This window comes from Corvus hawaiiensis, chromosome Z (assembly GCF_020740725.1).
Source record: "Corvus hawaiiensis isolate bCorHaw1 chromosome Z, bCorHaw1.pri.cur, whole genome shotgun sequence".
Taxonomy (NCBI): domain Eukaryota; kingdom Metazoa; phylum Chordata; class Aves; order Passeriformes; family Corvidae; genus Corvus; species Corvus hawaiiensis.
The window spans coordinates 47,539,604-47,562,437 of NC_063255.1; the positions used below are offsets into that span (position 1 = coordinate 47,539,604).

The 22,834-nt window shown below is 45.0% G+C and overlaps 1 protein-coding gene across 5 annotated transcripts in view; it reads right to left on the minus strand.

Annotated features, from left to right (window-relative positions):
* PALM2AKAP2 (PALM2 and AKAP2 fusion) overlaps window positions 1-22,296 on the minus strand; it is a 271,083-nt gene extending 248,787 nt beyond the window's left edge. For 2 of the 5 annotated variants that reach the window (XM_048292524.1, XM_048292523.1), the window contains exon 1: window positions 21,889-22,257. In XM_048292524.1, the coding sequence (XP_048148481.1) occupies window positions 21,889-21,933 (45 nt within the window). In that variant the 5' untranslated portion in view covers window positions 21,934-22,257. Of the gene's footprint in view, window positions 1-21,888 lie in introns of all 5 variants that reach the window. The other 3 variants (XM_048292519.1, XM_048292521.1, XM_048292520.1) reach the window with 3 other exon arrangements.
* Between the last annotated feature and the right edge of the window lie 538 nt (window positions 22,297-22,834).

Below are 22,834 nucleotides of genomic sequence, written 5' to 3' on the forward strand. Positions count from 1 at the left end.
TTCTGATGCAACTTTTGCCAAGTCAAAGTCTGCCATAATGATCTTTCCTGCTGTCTTGTGCCTAACAATTGGCATTCAGAGAAGACATACCTACTAATAAAATATGATTCTTTTACCACTGCTTGTCGTGAGAATGCATCCTTGTTGAGCAGCTGGCTGGCTGACAGTCCTGATAACTGCTGGTGCTCGAAAATGCTCTCTTCCTGCCATGAGGATTGCTAGGAAACTAGCACCAACACTTTCACCTTTTTGGTTTTCCTCTCCAAATCTTAACAGCCTTAAAACCCTCAAAATTTCCCACCACCTGTCCAAGATCACAGCTTGAAAGTCAGAGGCAAAAATGATCCATTCCACTGCTAAGATTTTTTAAAATATAAGCCACAGTCATGTCATTTGTAATGACTTGGACAGAACAGTTCTATGCAGCTGAAAATATTTCTGCCTATGCTTCTCCTTCCTAAAGTCATTCTTTACTCACAGCCTAAATGTTTTTTTTCTTTCTGAGGGTTATTACTTGCCATGGGGCAGTACCTTTGAATATGTCTGTGAACTAAAATAGAAAGGGAGAGAAATCAAGCTATATCCATAGGTACTGTTGCTGCAGAGATGTAAAGCAAGTTTCCTAGGTCCTGCTACACTGAGGGGATGATCTTGTTTTGCTTCCCTAGAAATAAAGAAACATGGTATTCAGAGAATCGTAGAAATGGTTTGGGTTGGAAGGGACCTTACTGATGATCTAGCTCCAACACCTCTGCCAAGTGCAAGGCACCTTTTACTTCACCAGATTGCTCAAAGTGCCATCCAACTTGACCTTGAACACTTCAGGAATGGCGCATCCACCCTTCTTGGGGTAACCTGTGTGGGTTTATTCCTTATATCTAATCTAAACTCACCCTCTTTCATTTTAAAGCTATACTTTAAAGCCGTTCTTGTCCTATTACTACATGCCTTGGTAAAAACCCTCTCCCCAGCTCTCTTCCCCCTTTAGTTACTGGAAGGTGCTATAAAGTCTCCCTGGATCCTTCTCTTTTCCAGGCTGAACACTCCCAATTCTCTCAACCTGTCTTCATGGGAGAGGTGCTTCAGTCTCCCAATTCTCTTCATGGCCTCCTCTGGACTCAATCCAACAATTTCATGTCTTTCTTGTGTTGGGGGCCCCAGGGCTGGACAGAACACTCCAGATGGGTCTCACCAAGGCAGAGCAGAGGGGCAGAATCCCCTCCCTCGCCCTGCTGGCCACGCTGTTTTGTATGCAGCCCAGGACACATTTGGCTTTCTGGTGTCTGAGTGCCCATTGACAGATCATGTCCAGCCTCTGATCCACCAGCAGTTCCAAGTCCTTCTCTCAGAGGCTGCTCTCAATCCACCCTCTGTCCAGCCTGTACTTGTGCTTGGGACTGCTCCAACACATGTGCAGGTCATGGCCAATGCTGTAGTACGTATTTTATGTGAGGACTTACCAGCTTCTTAACTCCTTCCCTTATTGCAAAGATACTAACAAAACCTGCAAATAATTATACTGATCATGAACATGAACAAGAGGGAAGAAAGGCACATCAGCAGGCTGGAATGAGGTTTCTTCGGGCAGCAGGTGTCTCTGTACTGGAGTCACCAGGCAGATGTTTAATGCAAATTCTGGTCCTCAGACACCTCTGAAGGATCTCTGAAAGTGTGTTATTGGTATGGCTGCTCACATGCACGATGGCAGTAAGGAAGCAAACTGATGGGTTAATTGATAACACACGCTGCAGTCACAGAATATACACGATGGCTGAGGAGCAGCACTTCGGCACATGTAGGAAGACAGTCTATTAATGCCACCTAACCAAAATGCATGAAAGCTCTACAGAAGATGCTCTGCTGAAGGCCTTGCTGGCATGGCCTGTGGAGGTGGTGGAGATCTTGGGCACTAAAGTATCAGAGCATCCTGCAGAGAAGAGAGGTAGGACAAGACCCCTGTGTCCACATACGATCTCTCAGCATCCAAAACAGAAGCAGATCAGTGGAGTGTGTGTTTCAGTCTAGGATGGGAACCTTTGACCACAGCAATTAATGAGGACATGGACAGTGGGGTTCAGTGTGGAGCCTGCCACTGGATGAGTGAAAAGAAGGTTCAGCTTCCTGAATATTTTGGGTAAATAACTTCACCTTTTTGTGCTCATTTCTCATCTTCCTTACTCTGTGCTCTTTTGGAGGCCAACACTAGGCACATGTTCACTGTTTTGCTGGCACAACAGGGTGTAGACCTCAGCTGGCTCTGCTCTAATGCCAGTAATGGACAATAGAGAGTCATCTTCCCCACTGCCAAAACAGAAAAAAAATACTCTGAAACTATTCAGGAGGTGTTTAATGGGGTTTTCTTTGCCTCTTTTATAGCATCAAGTTTCATCAACTGCTGGAGACAGAATAATAAAGCTATGGGAAGCACTTGTGCCTCAAATTCCATCTTCAAAGCACCATTTAGACTTGATGTAGATGGCTTTCACACTGCTTCTGTGCCACAGTATCACAATCCACATTTTGTAGGGAAGAACAGGGCCACAAGATCAGGTGGTATAAAAAAACTGTAACTCAGTGACAAACAAAAACTGTTAGAGATAGGGTTTTTATGGGTTTTTTGCCATGGGTTTCTTTTTGTTGCCTCCAATGGCATGCCTTGTATTCCTTACTACCGAGTAAATTTTGTTTCTGTCCTTCCTTTTATCTGTGTTTTAAAGGAGAAACTGAAACAAATAAATATTGATTTAAAAGCATGAAGACCAAGGATGCAATCAATATTAAAAGGGTAAGTAGGTGCAAGTTCTTCCTATCACAAACTGTGTGCTGTTGTTCAATTTGCCACTTGTAAAACTGTCACAATGAAGATTTGCTTTGGATTTCCAGCAGATGCAGAAGTCAGATGCACTAAAGTTTCACAATGTCTTTCAGATTAATACAAGAGGTATTTAAGGATTACACAACAACTTATCTTCTGAAAAAGCAGGCTTTGAAAAGTCTCAGGCTGAGTGTCAAGAGTTACTGGATACTTTTGACAATATTGCTCTTACTCATATATCAGGGAAAAAGTGGATATATAGCTAGTCCTTGTCAGAACAACAGAAAAAAAAAAAAAGTAACAACTCAAGTTTGTGATGGTGGTCGGTTGGAAAAAGATGTCTGAATAAGGACACTAAAGAGAATAATAAACAACTGTATTGCCTCCTTTCTGAAACAAAAGTTTAGACTTCATGCTGAGTTTACTGAGTAAGGCTCTTTGGCATGTATTTTTGAGTCAGATGGGGAGCTAATGGATGCCATACACCCCAGTACAGTGCAGAGGCAGCTGTGCTCACCCTAACTGCTCTCTGCTTCCCTCAGCTGCTGATCTTGGAGCAAGTTGCCGACTGCGGGAGCTCTGGGGGGTCGGACGGTCGGGACGGACGGAGACGAGAGATCTCTGAAGTCAGATCTTGGAACATGGGGTTTATTGCAAAGGGCGTGGGCACAGGGGCACTGCTTAGAGCTGCCAGACTCAGCTCTGAGCAGGCCCAGGAGAGCAAGAGAGTAAGCGGGTAAGTAAAGAGAGAGAGAGAGCGAGAGGAATGAGAGTGAAGAAGAAGTAGTAAGAGTGTGTAAGAGAGAGTAAGAGTGTCTGAAGTCCTGGTTACAATACAATAAATCATCTTCTGTACTGAATATTCTAATTGTCACTAACCAATCTAATACAAGATACAAATCCTATAGCATTTACATACAGCCTATAAGAGTTCTTATATTACCATAGAGTGTTACATCTTAACTTCTAAAAACTACTCTTTGGACCCCTTCTGCTGAGCTAGTAGGGTCTGCTCTGACCCTTGGACCTGCCTGCAAGCAGAGGGTATTGTTCCATCAAGAGGGGATTACCTTCAGTCGGCCATACCATTGTTTTCCAGTTGTTCAGTAACTAAGATTTGGTATCTCAAAGGTGGCTTTCATTTCTATGTCGCCTGTAGTTTTCATATTCCCAAAATCTTTTGTCAGGCAATCATATTTATAAGGCTTTCCTGTTTCATCTTCCCCAACATCTTCCCCGTTCTGATGAACAACTAAGATATTAGACACAGTCCTACTCGTCATTTTTTGCACACACTGAAGTATACAAGGTACTGCTACTAAAACTATAATTATTACTACTAGAATAATCAAGCCTATTTTACGGAGTTCCCTTAGCCAGGGTGCAAAGCTCCAACCATCAAACAGTCTAGCCAAGACGGGTCATCTGTTGTGATTTGGTTAGCTAGGTCCCTTAGGTTTTGTAACTGTTTGTGAATAGAAACAGAATGATTGGATAAGTTCATACAGCATAATCCTTCAAAATCTTCACAGCCATGCCCATGTGCTAAAAAGGTAATCAATGGCAGCTCTATTTTGTAAAGTGGCATGTCTGACTGCCTCTTCATTGGTTAACAAAACACTGATCATAGAAGAAGTGGCACTTACTTCTTTACTGTGCCTAAAATTTCTAATTTTTGAAGGTCAAATTTATCAACTTTAAAATTATTAGTATAAGTTTGGTGTCTCAGGCTGGGAATTGGAGAAATGTGATGATTATCATATGGCCAATATTTATCAAGAGTAACATTATCAAAACCTTCTGGAAAAGGTATTCCAACTAAACAGGTTGAAAAAGGTTTGTCAGGCCTTGTGTCAGATAGACAGATGGTATCGGAGCCTGCAGATTTGGCTAAGGCAACCCAGACATTTGTCTTTGGTTGATTTATAGGTAAAGCTTCACTACAAAAACTAAAACATAAGAATAAAAGCAACATGCACGCGTGCAAATGAGAAAACTCCATTATTTTCTTGAGCTGTTTTTGGCAGATCGCTTTCTTCTGGTGATTCTGCGCACTTCAGGTCTGGGTGCTTGCTTCCTGGCTTCCACTTGCAGGGTCACTGGCTGGTGTGGAGGCGTCGGCAGGCTTTGATGTGTGGTATGGCTTCACGTTTTTTGCTGGAATCCACTTGATTCCTTCACCCGTGGAGAGACATGCAAATCCCTTTCCCCACATTATAAGATCATATGGTCTTTCTATTTTTCCTGATGCTAAATTCTCAATTAAAACTGGGGGGTGCTCTTTCAGTTTTGCTTTTTTGTTGTTTAAGAAATGTCTGAAAATGAGGGGATCAGGCTCTTCTGCAGAGCTGTTCAAGAAATTATAAACATACAAGGCTTTATTCAACCTTATTTGAGGTGTAGCCTGGGCTTTTCCCCCTTTCTGTTGATTTAAAATGCATTTTAAAGTTTGATGCGTTCCTTTTAGGGTACTTTTTAGCAGTTGTTTAAGATACGGTGAGCAAATGCCACTGTATCTTACAGCCCTTTTTAGTTCTTTAATTTCGAGAGTGGGGATGGGAGCCCACGTTTTGGGACTGTCAGGCTGTTGGCTAGCTATCACAGGCTTAGCTAATAGACTAAGACTTTCATCTTTATAGATTTGGAGTCTTATTTCATGCCAATCTGTTAATTGAGAATAATCTGAGCACTTTGGAGGATTTTTTGATTCAGAAGGTAGCGCTGACAAACTCTCAGAACTCGTTTTCTCTTTCTGGGTTGAGAAGTCTGTCCTAAACACTGGGGGGACACCGGAGCTGTTTGGGAACAGACTTAATTCTTTTTCGGAATTGTTTTGTATTGGGATTAAGGTGTTGGCATTTGCAGGGGCAAAATAGTTCTCAGTCTGTCCTGTATTTATAAAAGCAGGTGTCATATTCCACCCTCCCCCTCCTTGTTGCACGGCTTGTGTGCCTGGCTGTGGCTGTGCGATCGATTGGTGATACAAAGTAGTCCCATTCGGTGTCAGGAGCGCAGAGGGCGATAGTGCGGCTGGGTGTTCGAGGGAGTGCAGGCGTGATTCGGTGCTGCTTGGGTTGGCTCCGGGATACGGCGGTGGAGGCAGGGAAGCAGGCGGCGGAGCCGCGGGAATATGTGCGGCTGGTCCCGGGAGCGGTGCTGTGGTTGGAGGAGTGTGAGCGGAGTGATATTGCTGGTCAGGGAGTTGCAGCAATTGCGCATGCGTGGGTTGCAGCAATTGCGCATGCGTGGGTTGCAGCAGTTGCGCATGCGTGGGTTGCGGCAATTGCGCATGCGTGGGTTGCGTCATCAGGTCAACGCGGCAGGCTGTGATGGCGGCAGTCCGTGTGGCGGATGGTTCGGGCAGAGCAGGAGATGGCAGGACTGCAGAACCAGGGGCTGGGGCTGCGGCCGCGGTCGAGGGAGGGGGCGATGGGACGATCATGGATGCCAGTGGTGGTGGGACCACACTATTCAGCAGCTGAGAAGCGGGAGGCTGTGGTGGATACGGAAGGGTGCAGTCTGGGGCCACGGAGGCGAGCGGCGGCGGCAGGGCTGCCCTATCGGCAGGAGATGATCCCGGGGCGGCGGGAGGCAGGAGGGCCGGCGGCTGGATCGTGGCGTGCTGCTGTTGGGAGCTTGTAGGCTGGGCTGGGGTGGGTGGTGGTGCGGCGGGCAGGAACGGCGCTGCCGGAGCGGCGGTGCCGGGAGACGGGGCTGGAGCAGCGGCAGGCACGGAGGGGGCTGCAGTCATCCGTGCAGACGCTGCGGCACCGGCACCAAGTGGTTCGCTGGGCTGGGGCGCTCTGCGTCCCAGTGCGAGCGATGGTGTGCCGGGATCGGGGGATTGCACAGGAACGCCAGCAGGGACGGGAGTAGACATAGGCATCTGTGCTGCCGCGGGACCAGGGGACAGCTCGGGGTGTGCTGTGTGCGCTTGAACGGCAGGGCAGGGGGGCAGGGTTCCCGCGGTAACGTGCACAGGGGGTGCCGGGGACGCCAGCTCGGCAGTGACAGGCGCTGTCGGCACTGGTGGTTTGGGAGCGGCAGGAGACTGTGAAGACGCAGCAGCGACGGACGCGGATGGAACATTGGCTACCATCATCAGCGCCGTGTCGGGGGGGGGGGGGGACCACGATGATGCCAGCGGGGGGGGGTGGGGTAACAATGACGGCAGCAGCGGGGGGTGGAGCTGCGATGACGGAAACGGGGGGGGCACGTGGGGGCAGGGGCAAGGGGCGGGGCCGCGAAGACGCTGGCGGACGGGGTGGTAGAAGCGAGGGGCGGGGCCGCGATGCTGGAACCGAGGGCGGGGACCGCGGGAGCTGGGACAGCAGGGACGAGCGGGATGGCGGGGGCAGGGATGGCGGGAGCGGTGGGAGGGGCGGTAGGGTCCGGTGGGGTGGCTGGGGCCGGGGTTACTGGTGCTGGGACCGCGAGCGCGGGGGGTGGGGCGGCGCGAGTCAGCTGGACCGCGGGTACTGGAGCCGCGAGGTCCGGCGGAGAGGCGGGGGCCGTGCCCCATTGCAGGCTCGCGGCGGCAAGGGGCGGGCTCGCAGCAGGAGCCGGGCTCGGCGGGATGACTGCTGCGGGCGGCGCCTTCGCAGCAAACAGCTCTACCAGCGCTCTGCAAGCTGGGATCAGCTGCGCGGCAGCCATATCCCAGTAGGAGATATTATTAAAGAGCTTAACCCCAACTGTGTCCCAGAAGTCTCTTGTAAAGACGGCTGAACGGTCAGCATTTGGGAAATTAACTCGAGTCCATTCTAAGAGATTTTTTTAGCTCCTGTTTAGGTAATTGACTTGAACCAGAGCTTAGTAAATGCTTAAGTTGCTTATAGAGATCTCTGTCATGGGCAGAGTGAATTTGTCCCATTATTAGACCAGTATGATACTCACTTAGATGATGTCGCAGGAGCAGTGTCCTTAGTCAGAGGTCCGTCATGGGGGGCTGGCCAGGCACTCCACTTGGCGCTCAGGACGCTGCTTTTGGGTCCTTCCTCAGAGCTCTGGTTTTAGGCGTCGCTTGGCAACGGCTTTCCGTGCTCAGGACCTCACAGGTGGGTCGACACTGAGAGCTCCCGTGCGGGCGGTGCTGAGCACTACTCGCCTGTGCTCGGGGCGCGCGGCAGGGTCCCTCCGTAGAGCTCCGGTCGGCACTGCTTAGCAGCGTGTCCGTGCTCGAGGGGTGATACGGCAGACCTCCTCAAAGAGCTCCAGGGAGCCGCTGCGCAGCAGTGGCCGCCCGTGCTTGAGGACTGCCAGGCAATTCCCTCCAAGAGCTCCAGGTAATCCCCTTGCTCGAGGGGTGCCTCAGCAGAATTAGAGAGCTCCGGCTTTTACGATGCGCACCAACGGTATGCCGTGCTCACGACACGTTCTAGGTGGCTACAACTGGTCTTTTAGTTACCGTCCATGGAGAAGTCTCCCACAGATGGAGAAAGCTGAACCGTGCCTTCGATCACGTTGTGCGCCAGACTGCAGGTGCTGGGTGTGGGTTCGGCAATCACGTTGGGCATCAGACTGCGGGGGCTCTGGGGTTCAGTCTGGACCGGGCGTAGACGGACGGCGACGAGAGATCTCTGAAGTCAGATCTTGGAACATGGGGTTTATTGCAAAGGGCGTGGGTACAGGGGCACTGCTTAGAGCTGCCAGACTCAGCTCGGAGCAGGCCCAGGAGAGCAAGAGAGTAAGCGGGTAAGTAAAGAGAGAGAGAGAGAGCGAGAGGAATGAGAGTGAAGAAGAAGTAGTAAGAGTGTGTAAGAGAGAGTAAGAGTGTCTGAAGTCCTGGTTACAATACAATAAATCATCTTCTGTACTGAATATTCTAATTGTCACTAACCAATCTAATACAAGATACAAATCCTATAGCATTTCCATACAGCCTATAAGAGTTCTTATATTACCATAGAGTGTTACATCTTAACTTCTAAAAACTACTCTTTGGACCCCTTCTGCTGAGCTAGTAGGGTCTGCTCTGACCCTTGGACCTGCCTGCAAGCAGAGGGTATTGTTCAATCAAGAGGGGATTACCTTCAGTCGGCCATACCATTGTTTTCCAGTTGTTCAGTAACTAAGATTTGGTATTTCAAAGGTGGCTTTCATTTCTATGTCGCCTGTAGTTTTCATATTCCCAAAATCTTTTGTCAGGCAATCATATTTATAAGACTTTCCTGTTTCATCTTCCCCAACACCAGCTTGTTTCCATTACCTTTGATAGCTGTTGTACATCCCTTCCAGTAATCTGATTTGTTACAATGAGGACATGTTTTGGATACCTAGCGGACCTAAAAGCCAGATGTGCATCTTTGTACAGATGTAGGTACTTCAGTGTACAACTTAGATATGTTCCAAATGATCGTAATTTTTTTTTAATGTCTTTTAACCAAGGAAAATATTTCCAATATTTTGTAGAGGAGATATTCTACATTAACTTCTGAAAGACAATAAAATTTGAAAGCTGAATGCCACTTACACAGTAACTTTTTGGAAAGTGATGCACTTCACAGTAGAAAAAAGCTCAACTCTGGGACCAGCCAAACCCACTGTTGCTATTTCTCAGATAGCCAAAAGACTGTTTTGTTTAGTTTGTTTGTTAAAGGGAGAAGAACTGGTCTGGAAAGAAGGAGTGGGGTTTTTAAGTCACACACCAATGTAATAGTTGTAACACTGTACAACTCAGGAGGTAATTTCTGTTACAACACAGTAAGAGGCTGTCACCAGCTTTGCCACCTTTATTAAGGACCCAATACCTGCAATTCTGGATTGCATCTGGAAACATATAATGCTTCAGCAATATATCCACAAGCAAACCAGTTGCTTATTGTTCATTATTTAAGTGAGGCTTTATTGAGATAAAAAATTCTGCTGAAAAAGGACAAAGTTTGAAATGGAGTGCAATATTAACTGCACATCAGCAGTGAAGGCTCTCTCTGATCAGTTTCTTAAATATGATGCGAGCTGTCTTAAAACACAGGAATAAAGATAAACCTGTACAGATGTTACAATCTGAGAACCTGTTGCTTTACCTTAATGCATGCTGAAAGGCTTTCTGCACATACAGGTCAAGGTGTAGCCACAAAGAAATTTGCCTGAAGTTGAGCTGTCTAGAAGCCTTTGACAATTTATTTGCCCTACAAATTATGCACTATTTGTTTTCAAGCCCCCGAACAGGTCCTAAGGACTGGCTCCAAAGTTTCAGTGCAAAGTTTTGCATTGTTTTGCAAAGGCAACTCAAAGACAGTTTGGGTTGGATAAAAAGGAAAACATCAAAATTCAATCAGAGTATTGATACTTTCATTCTGCTTACACAAGCTGAAGGGTAGGGTTCTCATCCCCTTTGATTTTAGGCTAGAGCCTTAGGGAAATTTCAGCTTGCTGAGCCTCGACAGTTTACACCTTCCAGGATTAACAAAGAAACCACAAACATGGTTTCACTAAAGCTGAAAATATCTCCTCTTTTAAAATTTTTTCTCTCCCCTCTGCCTGAACAGAAAAAACAGACAGTACTATCATTACTGTAATTTTTTTTCTTTATTCCAAACCCCCCTGCCCCCTGCTCCCATTTGTAACATTTCTACCAAGAGAAAAAACTTCTGTTGAAAAAGATTGTACTGAAAAAGCAGCTCCTTGCAAAGCACAGTTAAAGCATGGGAAGCTTATTCCAGCAAAGGTATATCTGCACTCTAGGTAACATTAAAAGGGAAGAAGTCAAGACCAGTGGGTATTATAAGAACCAAGCTGTCAAAACTGCCTTTCTCCTGTGGGTGAACAAGAACATAAGGAATTTAAAATCCAGTATATTTTTTTTACATAAAAAGCTGAACTTTCAATAGGTGAGTTTAGGCACTTTCTAACTGTGCCTCTGTACTGCTGATATGAGCATCTGACAAAGGGCAAAGGATGCAACTCTTAAGTTTAGACAAATGATGAATCTCATTTTCTCTATTTATCCTCATCCTTATACTTCGTCCTGGAAAGTCTGATTTACACGTCTGAATTGGCACAGACCTGGCATTTTTTGTGATGATAGAGTTAGAAATTGTGTGAATACTTATGGGGATACTATGGGTCTGTTCCTGCTCACCACAGAAAATAGCAGCAGAATTCCTATAAACTTGATTGGAAGCAGAATACGGTCCTGCTGCAGAAGAGAATAGGGACTGGTGGTTCTCCTACAGGAAGAAAGGTAATCTTATGTTCTCAAACATGATCAGGTTACCCAACATACCTGAATTCCAGCGCCTGACTACTCACACACTTAGCCTATTCAAAATGCGAAGTAAACCAACCCAGCTTCAGATTTCTGCCACTGCAGTTGGGTTAAATTGCTCTTCTGGGTCTGCAAGCATCCATACTGCTTGTATGCTGCCAAATCTCAGGGAAGGATTATGCTTGGCATTGCAAGGAAACTGACTGGCTGCAGAGGAACCCTTTATATTCAGAATAGTAATCATCGGTTGACTGAGAAACATCTGAGAATAAGCAAAAATACTGGTGATCCACTCTCAAAGGAATGCAGAAGGTTTTTCTACCCTTAAGAAAGATCAGCTAAACCTCAGTATTTTCTTCACCAGGCCAGACAATTCTGTCTTGCCTCAGCAGTAATTTTCTTCCACTTCGGATCATTCCTGACTCTCTTGGACTCTTCTCCCTTCTGCCCATGGATTTCTTGGAGACTAACACCCAGCATGGGTCTGACCAAAACACCATTCCACATGCCTAACAAACAGCATTCCAGAATATATATACCAACATTTCATGTGTGTATTTGTATGTATATACACATATATATACACACAGTGCCTTTTCCATGATAGATGAGGCTGCTGAATACTGTTCACAGCATTATCCACTATCACTCTTTCTTCAGAAATGTTAGTCAGCAGTTGTTAAGTACTAGGTGGTAAGAATCCTTGTTTTGAAGACATCATGTGAAAAAGGTAATATGCCAGTATCATTTTAAACTCTCTTTATCACTTCAGTGGCACACAGATGAGCTTGGTCAAACCACTCTCTAATCCATACAGATAGTAACAGTATATAACCACTTCACCACCTTTCCACCAGTCACCTATGACTTGCCCACAGTCACGTGGTTAATATTATCCACTTCAATGTAAATTGGATTTATTTTACCAATGAGCATGTGTTTTCAAACTAACAGAGACCAAAGACTATTTTTGTTTTCCTGTATGTTTAAGCCAGGATGGAGGCTTGCCCTAAAATGTAACAGACCAAAATGTAGCAGAAACTGTAGCTGTAGATACTTGGACCACCAAAATACTGGTGTTTTTTCCCTTAGATCTGTGTTTCAGGGCTGCTTTCATGGGCAGTGAGTTTGCAGACAGTGTAGTCTTGAGATACAGGGGCCAAATCCAGAGGGAAATTCACCTCTGAAATCCTCTGAGATTTGCGGCAGAGTTGTAAAAGTCAACTCCTACTAGGTTTCTTCAGTTCAGCAGGATTTTCCGTCTGCTCCATTCAGAAGTGAAAAGATCTTTAGAACAACTCCTGTCTTCAGAATTATGAATTATTACATCATATTAAAAGCCCAGGGAAAAAAAATGTAAAGAGTTGCCTACATTGTAAGCTCTATTGATTCTGGAACAACTCTCCTGCAATACTGTGAATTACTGAAAAATTCACAGAGGAGGAGGTCGTTGTCATCAGTTTCACCAAAATCTTGGATCAGCATCATAAGCAATGCCACACATGATAAGGAAAAGAATACTCATAAACCACTTCAATTCTATTATTTTTCCTCAGGCACCCAGGAAGTTGGCAATCTGATAATCTAAAGCTGAAGCATGAAAAGTGTGAACAGGTCTTTACTTCACAGATGAATTTCAGACATCCTATATAGTCTATACACTATACTTTATATCTTATTTTAGTCTAAATCTTGTACATTTTGAAACTTCAGCAATGACAACTGTAAATTTACTACAAACAACCAGTACTTCCCAGTGTTTTACTGATTCAGGGACACAGTTCTTAAAAGTGTTACATTTAGGCTGCTCTTTATTTTATTTTTTAAAAACTATAGATTTTTTTTCCTATCTGGTTAGAAGTTACTTCCTTAACCAGAACAATTTGCTAAGATCTCGGTGATGCTGGGATGAGTTTATGCACATTCCTAATACAGCAGGTATCCCTACCACAAGGAGCAGTCTTAAAGATGCAGCTTTTAATGCTGAATCAGACTTCTGCTGGAGCCTATTTCACTAACATGCAGCAAGTGCTTGCATATGCTTGTGTTTATTAAGAAAAAATACATGACTAACAACTGAGCCTTACTTTTTATGTCAATGTACTTAAGGATTCAAAAGAGATAAGGGATTAACTCTCAAACACTATCTGCACAGAGCTGCCAGAACTGGCCAACACATTCAAGACAGCAGTTTTGTACCAATGCCAGCACATGAGACAGTCCAGTCCCCTGTGCTGCAGTTATCGTAAATTTAGTGACACCTTGGATGCCAAATGCTTGCTTTATGCTCCAAATGGGAAACAGTTGGAAGACTAGGGATCCTTAAAAACCCATGGTTGTCAGCAGGATCTTTTCCAAGGACCTGGCACGTGGCGAAGAGCGGAGGTGTTCCACGAGAGGTTAACAGGGAGGGGGTGTGTACGTGCTTGTATACCCTTTCCCTCCGGGACAGGCCAGTCATCCCACAGTGGCACCCAGCTGGTTAATTAATGGCCAGGCACTCACACCCACTCTGAGCCATCTCAGCCCTGTGCTCTCTCCTCCTGCTGCTGTGCCGTAACGAGACTGCAGCTGTGCGACTGCAGCCAGCCCCACGGGTTGCTCAGCTCTCCCTCCTCCAGCAATAAATTACACAGCAACCTGGCTTCCAATTTCTGTCTGCAATAGTCAGCCTCTTAAAAGGGTCTCTTCAGCCATTAGTTGACCAGGTTACTTCCCTCTACTGCAGTGCTGCTTGCAACTCTGCATGGCAAAGGAACATGGCTGAAGCAGAGAAGCTGTCAATGACATAGCCCCAAAAAGCTGGAAAGTGCCTTTTATTTGGTTCTCTGCTGGTAAAATGAAGGCTTTCTTTCAAGGTATGTAATTTTTTGGAAATATCGGAACACATCTCTGCCGTCCCAAACCTCCAGCTGATTGCCAGGGACTGCTATTATTAGGAACTGCAGAGGGGCTGAGCCCCACCCTGCTGATTGTTGTCTGTGGATCCTGATAAATTATCCTGGCAGCTCAAATTAAAACAGTCTGAGTACTGCCTAAATCAACAACCTGAGCTCTGTGTGTCTGGAAGGGGCAGCAACTCATAGATGAGGGCAGGTCTGTCTCCTTCCAAAAAGAGCACTCCAAACTGCATTGGTTGCTGGCCTTTTTTTTGTGCACAGAGAGCATTTGTTTTTACTGGCGAAGAGGAAGAAAGCTTTACACGCCTCCAGCATCTAACCTCTCTGGAAGTCAGCTAAGTAACAAAAAGCATCTGTGTGTCGAGAGCTACACAGGTCTGGTGTGCGATTGCCAAAAAGCCATACCTATTTCACTGCCACCACACTTGTTTGGTGATGTTAACCCTTGCAACCACGTGGCTTTCCGTGATCAGAATTTGCAACAGAAAATTCTTTTCTGCTCTAGGAAATTAGGGACAGAGGCAGGTGTAGCATCCCTTTGGTTCCAAGCCCTGCTTCTGAAAGGCATCCTCAGTCCAACCAGTGCCTTCAGCACACGCTCACGTGCCCTTTAAGAGATGGCAAGGTAGTAATTAATAATTTACTAGAGGTGCATAGTCCAATATTCTCCCAAATACACTTGGCAGATGAACCCTCTTGCTGGTGACTGTCCTTTACAAGAAGGATACACTTCATTCTGTGCAAGAATAAAACAACGTTTGTAAAGCATGTAAGGAGTTGGATACAAGGAGTGATTCCTGAAAGAGCAGGACTGCTCAAGGAGAGGCTGAGTGTCTCTGTGCCACCCCTTCTAGGCCTATCCCACCTTCAGCCTAGCTACCCAGCTATCCATTACTTTAAGAATGGCATGTAAATCCCACAGTCTGGCTTCAGACTAACAGCTACCCCACTAATACCACAGTACAGGAAATCTGTCCTTGAAGTTACACTCCAGGCTAGAGCTGTTCAGTAGTATCCAAAAATGTAGATCTTTCACAACTATTTTATTTAACCAGAGACTTAACAACAACAACAAAATCACAAAACCTTTTCACCTATTTTCAACTTCTTTTTCAAAATATAATTTGAAAGGCACAAAACAAAATCCAGTATCTCAGCTTTCTTGCCTGTGCTCAAGAGATGTTGGTGATGTGTTAAGGGGTAGGAATGTGCTGTGGAAACAATTCTAAATTTAAACAGTTGAGTTTGGGTAAGTCTGGAAACTGTCTAGAAATTTCTCAGAGCAAGTTGGTTTCTGGTTTCTCTAGTCTTCTACCTAGTTTTCACTGATACTTTGACACAAATATTTTTTCGTCATAATTCTGCTTCTCTTGCTGTCATCTAAACATTCCTAAAGCAAAAATACAGATAAAACTTGAGAAGGTAATTTTAGTTTCCAGATACTTCAGGCATTTTTGCTTGACTTTTGGCTTAGAATAGGCAAAGGCTGTAACATTTCATATGCTGTGCATGAACTCCCAGTGCTTTATATACAAAAGTAAAGGCAAGATAGAACTGTGCTTGCATGTATTTCTCTGCGTAAGGCCTGCCATGAAGCTGACTCATGGTATTGCTGCAGTCCAGGGTAGGGTTGCAGATCCGTGTGCAGGGAAACCTCTCTTCATCCTTTACAGCAATGCGAACATAATTTCTCTCCTCTGGCTGATTTGCACTGAGGTTCACAGGGATCTCACAGATTCGTGTCATGCTCACGATACAGATCTAATTTAGATTTAGTTTGTGCTAACCCCCTAGTTTGCTCCTGCTGAATGCATCCCTGGAAATATTTGCAGCAGGATGCAGACTCAACTCTGCCAGGTCTTCCTCACCAGAGTACTCTGGAATTATGGTAAGGTCTCACTAGTCCCCAAGTCTTTTAGCTCAGAATGTAAAAGGAGAAGAGCTACAGCTACAGGAGGATTTTTTTTCTGTTTCAGGTAATTGGATGTTGGGACCACTGAGGAATGAGATGGCAGAGGAATGGCTGTGATTAATCAGGGCCATAAATATGATAAGTAAGCTATGATAAATACGATATGATAAATATGATAAGAGCAAATAAGACAATGAGGGGGAAAATGGGAACGGGAAAATTGGATTAAACTATGTAGCAATACTGAATGAGTTTGAATTCAAATGGGTATTGCAAAAGGGGCTTTCTCTAGTGTCAAAACTTCAAGATTTGGTTGCTCCAGGAATGTGTTTGAGTACATAGGATGGCTGCACTTCATCAGCACATCTAACCCATGCTTCACAGTGCCTAAAGTTGAACCAGGAGCATGGTAAACAGATAAAAATCTTCTCTGCCAGCCTCTAGTAATTTGCAACTCAAAAATTGCTTCTAATGAGAAAGTCCTTTATGGATTCCACTTCCATGAGCATACCTGGTTTGTTCTCAAGCCCAAGTGCACTCTTCAGCATCCACCACATCCTGGAGAATGGGGCTCTACAGCTTAACAACTCATTACAAGGAGAACATTTTTTTGGGTTTGTTTTGTCCACAACTGTTACCTTCCTTAGATACCTACTGATCCTTGTGCCAAAGCATCTAAGTAGTATTTACTTATCCTCTCTCTCCACAACACTTACACCTTCTGCAGATTCTTCTCACTCACCTATTTTCCAAGCAGAAAAGTCATAGCTGGCTTACTTCTACCATATCTTGCTGCATTTTTATTTTTCCCTGCAGTCTTTAGGTCTGAAGACAACTGGATTCAGACAACATGGGATTTGATCCCATGCTTAACTTTGAGGACAAAAGCATTACTTCCTAAATGAAGGCATTGGAAACTAGTGTATTAAGCTATCACAGCAAAAGCAAACTGTTGATTAAATGAATTTGCCACATCTTTTGAGGTGATCCTCAACACAAGTTTCTAATTTTCATGACAATGATCTCTGGAAGGACTCATAAAAATTGTGGAGCAGTGTTACAGTAAAATGACCCTGGGTATGATGTACTAGTCATGGGTTTTCATTGTGTGGAGTAATAGCTATTGGGAGGGAAGGGGAGGATGGGAAGAGGCAGAAGGGATGCTGGCTTTTCTGTCAATAAATTTTCTGAAATCTATGGACATCAAGTTATCTTCACTGCAGTTGTTGAGTGTCCAATGCAGAAATACAGAATGATTAGCTTGCCAGCAACTGTGATACTGAAACTATACCAGTACTGTCTTTCCAAAATATTTTATTACTATTCTAATTGTATTAGTATTCTCAAACACCTATTGAGAAATTAGTGCAGTGCTATATGTAAACATGAATGGACCTAGCTCCTGTTTGGGAGGACTTCCAAATCTCATCTGGCATAGTTTTAACTGGTGTGAAACTCATCTCCTGTGCAGGACAAGTATCCCCCTCCTTGCCCTTGTTGTACTACCTCCCACGCTAGCTCTTGTTCCATGTGAAAGGCAGCGCTGCTCAGACTGCAGAGCCCTGGTGCCAGCCCCATACTACCTTAAATCTGGATGCACAAACCCATACTGCCCTCTTTTAATGCCTGCTGTATACAGGTGTGAAGTACTTCTTTAAATGGAAGATCCAGTTTACCAAATAATCAATCTTGCTCTCTTGATGTAGTATATCCAGCTCCTCCACCACTCCTTATGTTACCTGCACAACAGCAATGTTCATTTGTATCAAATTACAACTAGGGAATGCCTTCAAATCTTGAAAAGCTGCTTCCTGTAAGTTCTCCTGCGCCTTTGCTCTCAAGGAACAGCAGTCTCCCTCACAAACAGCAACTTTTTAAGACCTGTCAGAAAGCCAGTCCTTAATCCATGTAAGGCAGACTGCACTGATACAGGAGGAGGCTATTTTCAACCCCCACTGTCCTGCTGTAGTAGGTCAACCCCCTCAGAACATCTAAGTAATGTTAGATTCAGCTCAATATAGAAAAAGCAAGAATGGCCTTGCTTGACAGGAGGTATCTTTGGTGAGGCTAATTGAGTGTCAGTGATACTATAATTGAGCTACTGGTTCTCTGAGCTGGGCATTTGTAAGTAAGGGACCATCATGGCTGTTGTTTTTATCTCCTGAGGAATCAGTATAGTAGTTCCCCACTTGAATCTGTAGGCTGGACATCTCTTGAACCTGGAAACCTCCTCCAACTCCTGTGCTGGTTGTTGCTTTAGTTGACAATTTCTCCTCAGTGCTACCCCTCAATGATTGCATTTAATCCACTTGAGGCATGGGTAACACAAGTTCATTGCATCATATGTGCATTCATATCCCAAATGCACCAATTGGTACTCAACACCCTACTTCCCAGCTTTGTGATTGCTAGAAAGGGGACAGAAAATACTTAGGTTTTGTAAATGCTTGTCTATGTTTAGATCACTATCTTGTGGGGCTCTCTACACTAAGAGATAAGGGGCCAAATAACAAATTTTGGGGCCACACGTTATTTATCCAAAATAGGAAAAATTAAGTCAGCTCACCTGTCCCCAGGCCACTGAGTCTGGGACTATGTACATTCCCAACTTCTGAGCAACTTGCAGCCAGCATATTTTTTAAAGCCACGAAAATGCTTCCTTTTTCACACAGAATTTTACCCACCAATCACCTTCAGGAAACAAGCAGACGCAAACACTAAAGTGCTCTATACAGGAACAAGCTCAGAGAGAAGATTGCTTCAGACCTCTTCTTTTAACTTCTTGTATGCTTCCTGAAGGCATCTCCCTACAGTATTAAGAGTGGGCACCACTCAGCTCCATTGCTGGTAGAACAGCAGATGGATGCTGTGGTGATTCAGGCTCAGACAGATGCTAAGAGCAGTGTGTCATGGCAGAAAAATTTACCAGTATCCATAGCACACATCCAAGTTGGAAGATGTGATGTGACCTCTGCTCAAGTAAGGATCAGAAAACTAAACGCTCCTAGTCATCATAGAACCTCTCCACGACACAAAGTTTATGTCTTCCCCCCAAGCAGAGAGAACTAGGTTCCACTTTTTAGCAGTTGTCTCACATCTTCCTGCTTCTCAAACCAGATTTGCACAGTGCTCTGAGTCTTGCCATAGTCAGTGAGTGAGTTTTAGGCACGTCGCAAAGATCTGAAAATCACAGCTTAAGCATTTCAATGGCACTAAAACATACACATTTGAAGCTTCTCTGGTCTTTGAATCACAAATTCCATTTTTTAAAGACTTATTTAGATATTTCTTGCCCTGGTAAACCATGGCATCCAAGTACAGCTCAATCTTGCATGCACCCCTAACAGCTCCCTAAGACAAGGGCAAAGTCAATTATTCACAGTTTACAGATAGAACATGAATGCACAGAGAGGCTAAGTACTTGCTGCAGACAAAACAAGTGGCTAACTCACATTCACTGAGGTTTAGATTAATGTCCTAACAGTAGACTCCTTCTTTTCCTCTTCCCATGACACTTGCCTCTGTTCCAGAGAGGCATATATTAAAACTGTGATAAGTCAAGGTAACAAAGTATAAAATCAAATACTTCAAAACCAGTCAGCTTTCTGGTGTTAAAGTTCATATTTCTATTTTTGGATTTGTTTTCTTTAAATATTCAGTGATACACACTTAAAATTTACTCTGCACATTTCCCAGCAAACTCATTTACCATGGTGATTATAGAAGCGAATGTACAGAGAACAGTGTGTAGAGAACCCAGTGGTAAGTGGATTTATTTCTGTAAGTCTAGCATTCAGCCAGCGTGATTGCAGAATGCTGGAGTAAGCTTCTGCTCATCTCAAAGGGATACTGCAGTGTGTTCAAACAGATGAAACACCAAGCTGAACTGAAATGCCAGTTCTTTCTTCTTCTGGGAAAGGCCATACAACGCTTGAGAACTGACCTTATTTTAGCCAGCCAGTGGCAGGAGGGAAAAGCCTAACTTGTGTAATGTCACTCAGTCTGATGGAGCAAAACTTATGCTTAACTTCTCTGCATTCTGACAAACATTTGCAGCAGCCCAAGCATAGGAGAAAAGTCACCTAACAAGATTATATGGAAAACCTGTTGCTCTGCAGAGTGGTAAGCAAACAAGTTGCTTCATGGACCCGCATAACACTTAAAATAAGGCTGAATATTTTTGATGCTGAAGTAAAATTCTTTCAATCCAATTAACTGCAAACATTGCTTACTACATTTTATTTATTAACAGAAATAGAAACCAAAAAGGAAGTATGTATAGAAACTGAAGGTTCAGACTCTCAAGGCCTTCTACTATGCCAGCACAAACCTGCTGTAAAAGCTGCAATACACCAGGTGATAATATTAAATCCATAATGGCCTCACTGGTGTGAAATGCAGGGCACTAAGAACCAGAGCACCTGATCTACTTTGGTGACAGATTCCAGGACATCATGAGAAAATGAGTGCTGTCTGGTGTTTTATTATATAGCAGTCAAAAGAAACAACAATAATATAAAGCTTTTGTTTTTTTAATGTGGAGACAGAAATGTTTCAGAGCTATGCACTGCAGCAAAGCACGGAGCAGCTCTGCAGTACAGTTTTGCCATAAAGGAGTCCCAAATTACAGGCAGCGGTGAGGTTTGCCTCTGGGGGAACATTCCTGGTGTTTCCACTTGAGATATGGCAATGCCTATGTTGATAGAAAACTGAGAACCAGCTTAAAAATATGCATCTGCTTTCCACTGCCTGAAAATTAAATGGTTCTAGCTTCTTCCCTCCCCATATCAAATGGTACCATTTGCTCTTTTACAGTTAATATTTTAGAGAGAAAAATCCCATATCTACTTCTTTTAAATCTGGTTATTTAAATCTCCATGGACCTATCATCAGAATAGTGGACTTCAGAAAAATACCTTGGAACAGCACCAGAAGCAGCAGCAGCCATTCCTGTTACACTACAAAAGAAATCTGTAACCTGTGCCAGCTACAGAAAAATGTAGCATCTGTTGATCACTGGGGCAACTGGGAAAGAAAACTTAAAATCCATGCGGGCTCTGCTGTCTTCTGTTTCCCTTCAGACCTCCAGGTGTGTGGTCCCCAGCACGGACTGTGCCTATCTGTCTGGGACTGGCACAGCTGCATCAATGTCTCAGCCATGGGGAAGAAGAGCTGGGTGTTACTTGAACAAGGGCAGGCTGTATGGGGCTGTCCGACTGGCAGTGCCCACAGAAACACAGGCCTTTTGACACGGTGCCTGTGACATGCTACAGGATGAGCTGGCAGTTTCTGTATGCCAGGATGACGGTGGATCCTCAACACCCAGGCCCCTTCCTCACCAGGTGTCTCCACCCACGTTTCTCTGAGGTCTGCACCAGCTGAGCTCATGGCTCAAGCCAAATTACTCTACTAAATGTGAAAACAAGAGTTATAACTAAAATCGGGCTCAATCCTGCCTAGATTTTACCTCTGGCATGATGCAGCTCAGCAAGGAATTTGTCTGAAATCATGTGCTCAGCAGCCCAAGCTATGGAGCTGAGGTGACAGTTTAACTAGTAGATCAAACAATTACACAATTTTGATAATGCAGTGCCTGTGTTCGATTGTCTTAAAATTAGGAATATAACAATTATTTTCTGCACTAAAAGCCATCCTGCAGCAGATCATTTTGCTTGACTTTTTCATCAGCTAAGCAAAACCTCCAACTGTGAAAAAATATATATTCAGCAGAGTACTGATTTTCTCCTGCAATCTCCCCTCCTCCCCATTTATTCCTTTTCTTCTCTATCATCAATCTTTTAAGCATGCCACTGTGCATTCACATTTTTCTTTCTGCACGTGTCAGCTCAACGCTCTTCCTCAGAGCCCTCTTTCTCCGCCAAATCCCGCAAAGCAGATTTTAACCACTCATTTCCCGAACAGGGAATTCCACACACAACTTCGCAAAAGCCAGGCACTCCGGGCGCTTCCCAGCCACTATGCTGGAATCCCCCCTTCCCTCCAACAACCCACGGCTATGGACAAAAGAGCAAGTAAAAGGAAACTGACTTACTGCTATGGCTTGGAGCCTTTCCTTGTGCAACTCTGCTTCCGCCATCCTGGAGAGAAGGACACGGGAGGAGAGAGGGAGACCGGTGGGTGGGAGGGAGAAACAAAAAGGCAAACAAAACCAAAACGGACTGCAGTCACAGGGGGGAAACTGGAGTAATTGCAAGGAAAGCTGAGCTCCTGTGTAGCAATCAGCGACTTTTGGAGGCACTGCAGGCTGGCTCACGGTACGATCATTTTAGTCACTGGACCAGTGCCTGCCTGGCTGCCTGTCTCCCAGCTGTCTCGCTAACTGCATTTCAGTGCTGCTTCTGTGTGCTGGTGCTGTCACACAAACCATGTAGGCACTCTCCAAGCAGCTGAGCAGAGGGATAGCTCGCATGGCTATAATTTTTTGCGTTGACGTCTCAGCTCATTTGCTCCTCCTATGTGGTGCTGGGTCACGACAGGAGCTCGACATCAGCAGCGTGCACGGTAATACAAACCTGCCTGACTGCAGCAGAGGAGGCAGACAGCTGTGCCACAGCATGTCCTTAGCGAGCAGCACAGCGCGCAGGGAAGGACGGTGGCACATGGCGCAGGGAGCGGGAGCTGCGGCAGGCGGGCAGGCAGGCGGTGGCTGCAGCCCCAGCTGAAGCAGGTTTGGATAAGGGAAAGAACAGGGCTGCCAGGAGGAGGGAGAGCGCGGATGCTGGGGGAACCGCACAGACACTTGTGAGTGCAGTGGTAACACGGCATGCTGCAAAAGGCTGCTGCTGCAGGGCAGCCCTTAAGAGAAGCGACGAAGAGCATCTGGATGGGGAGGGAGGGAGGGGTAAGGTGTCCACATGCCCCGCATGCACTGCATGTATTGACATCAGACATTAAAGTGACAAAGCTGTGTGTACAGACTCTCCGAAGAACCCACTGTTACAAATAAAGGAGAAGGAGGCAGGTGAGGAAGTAAGGGG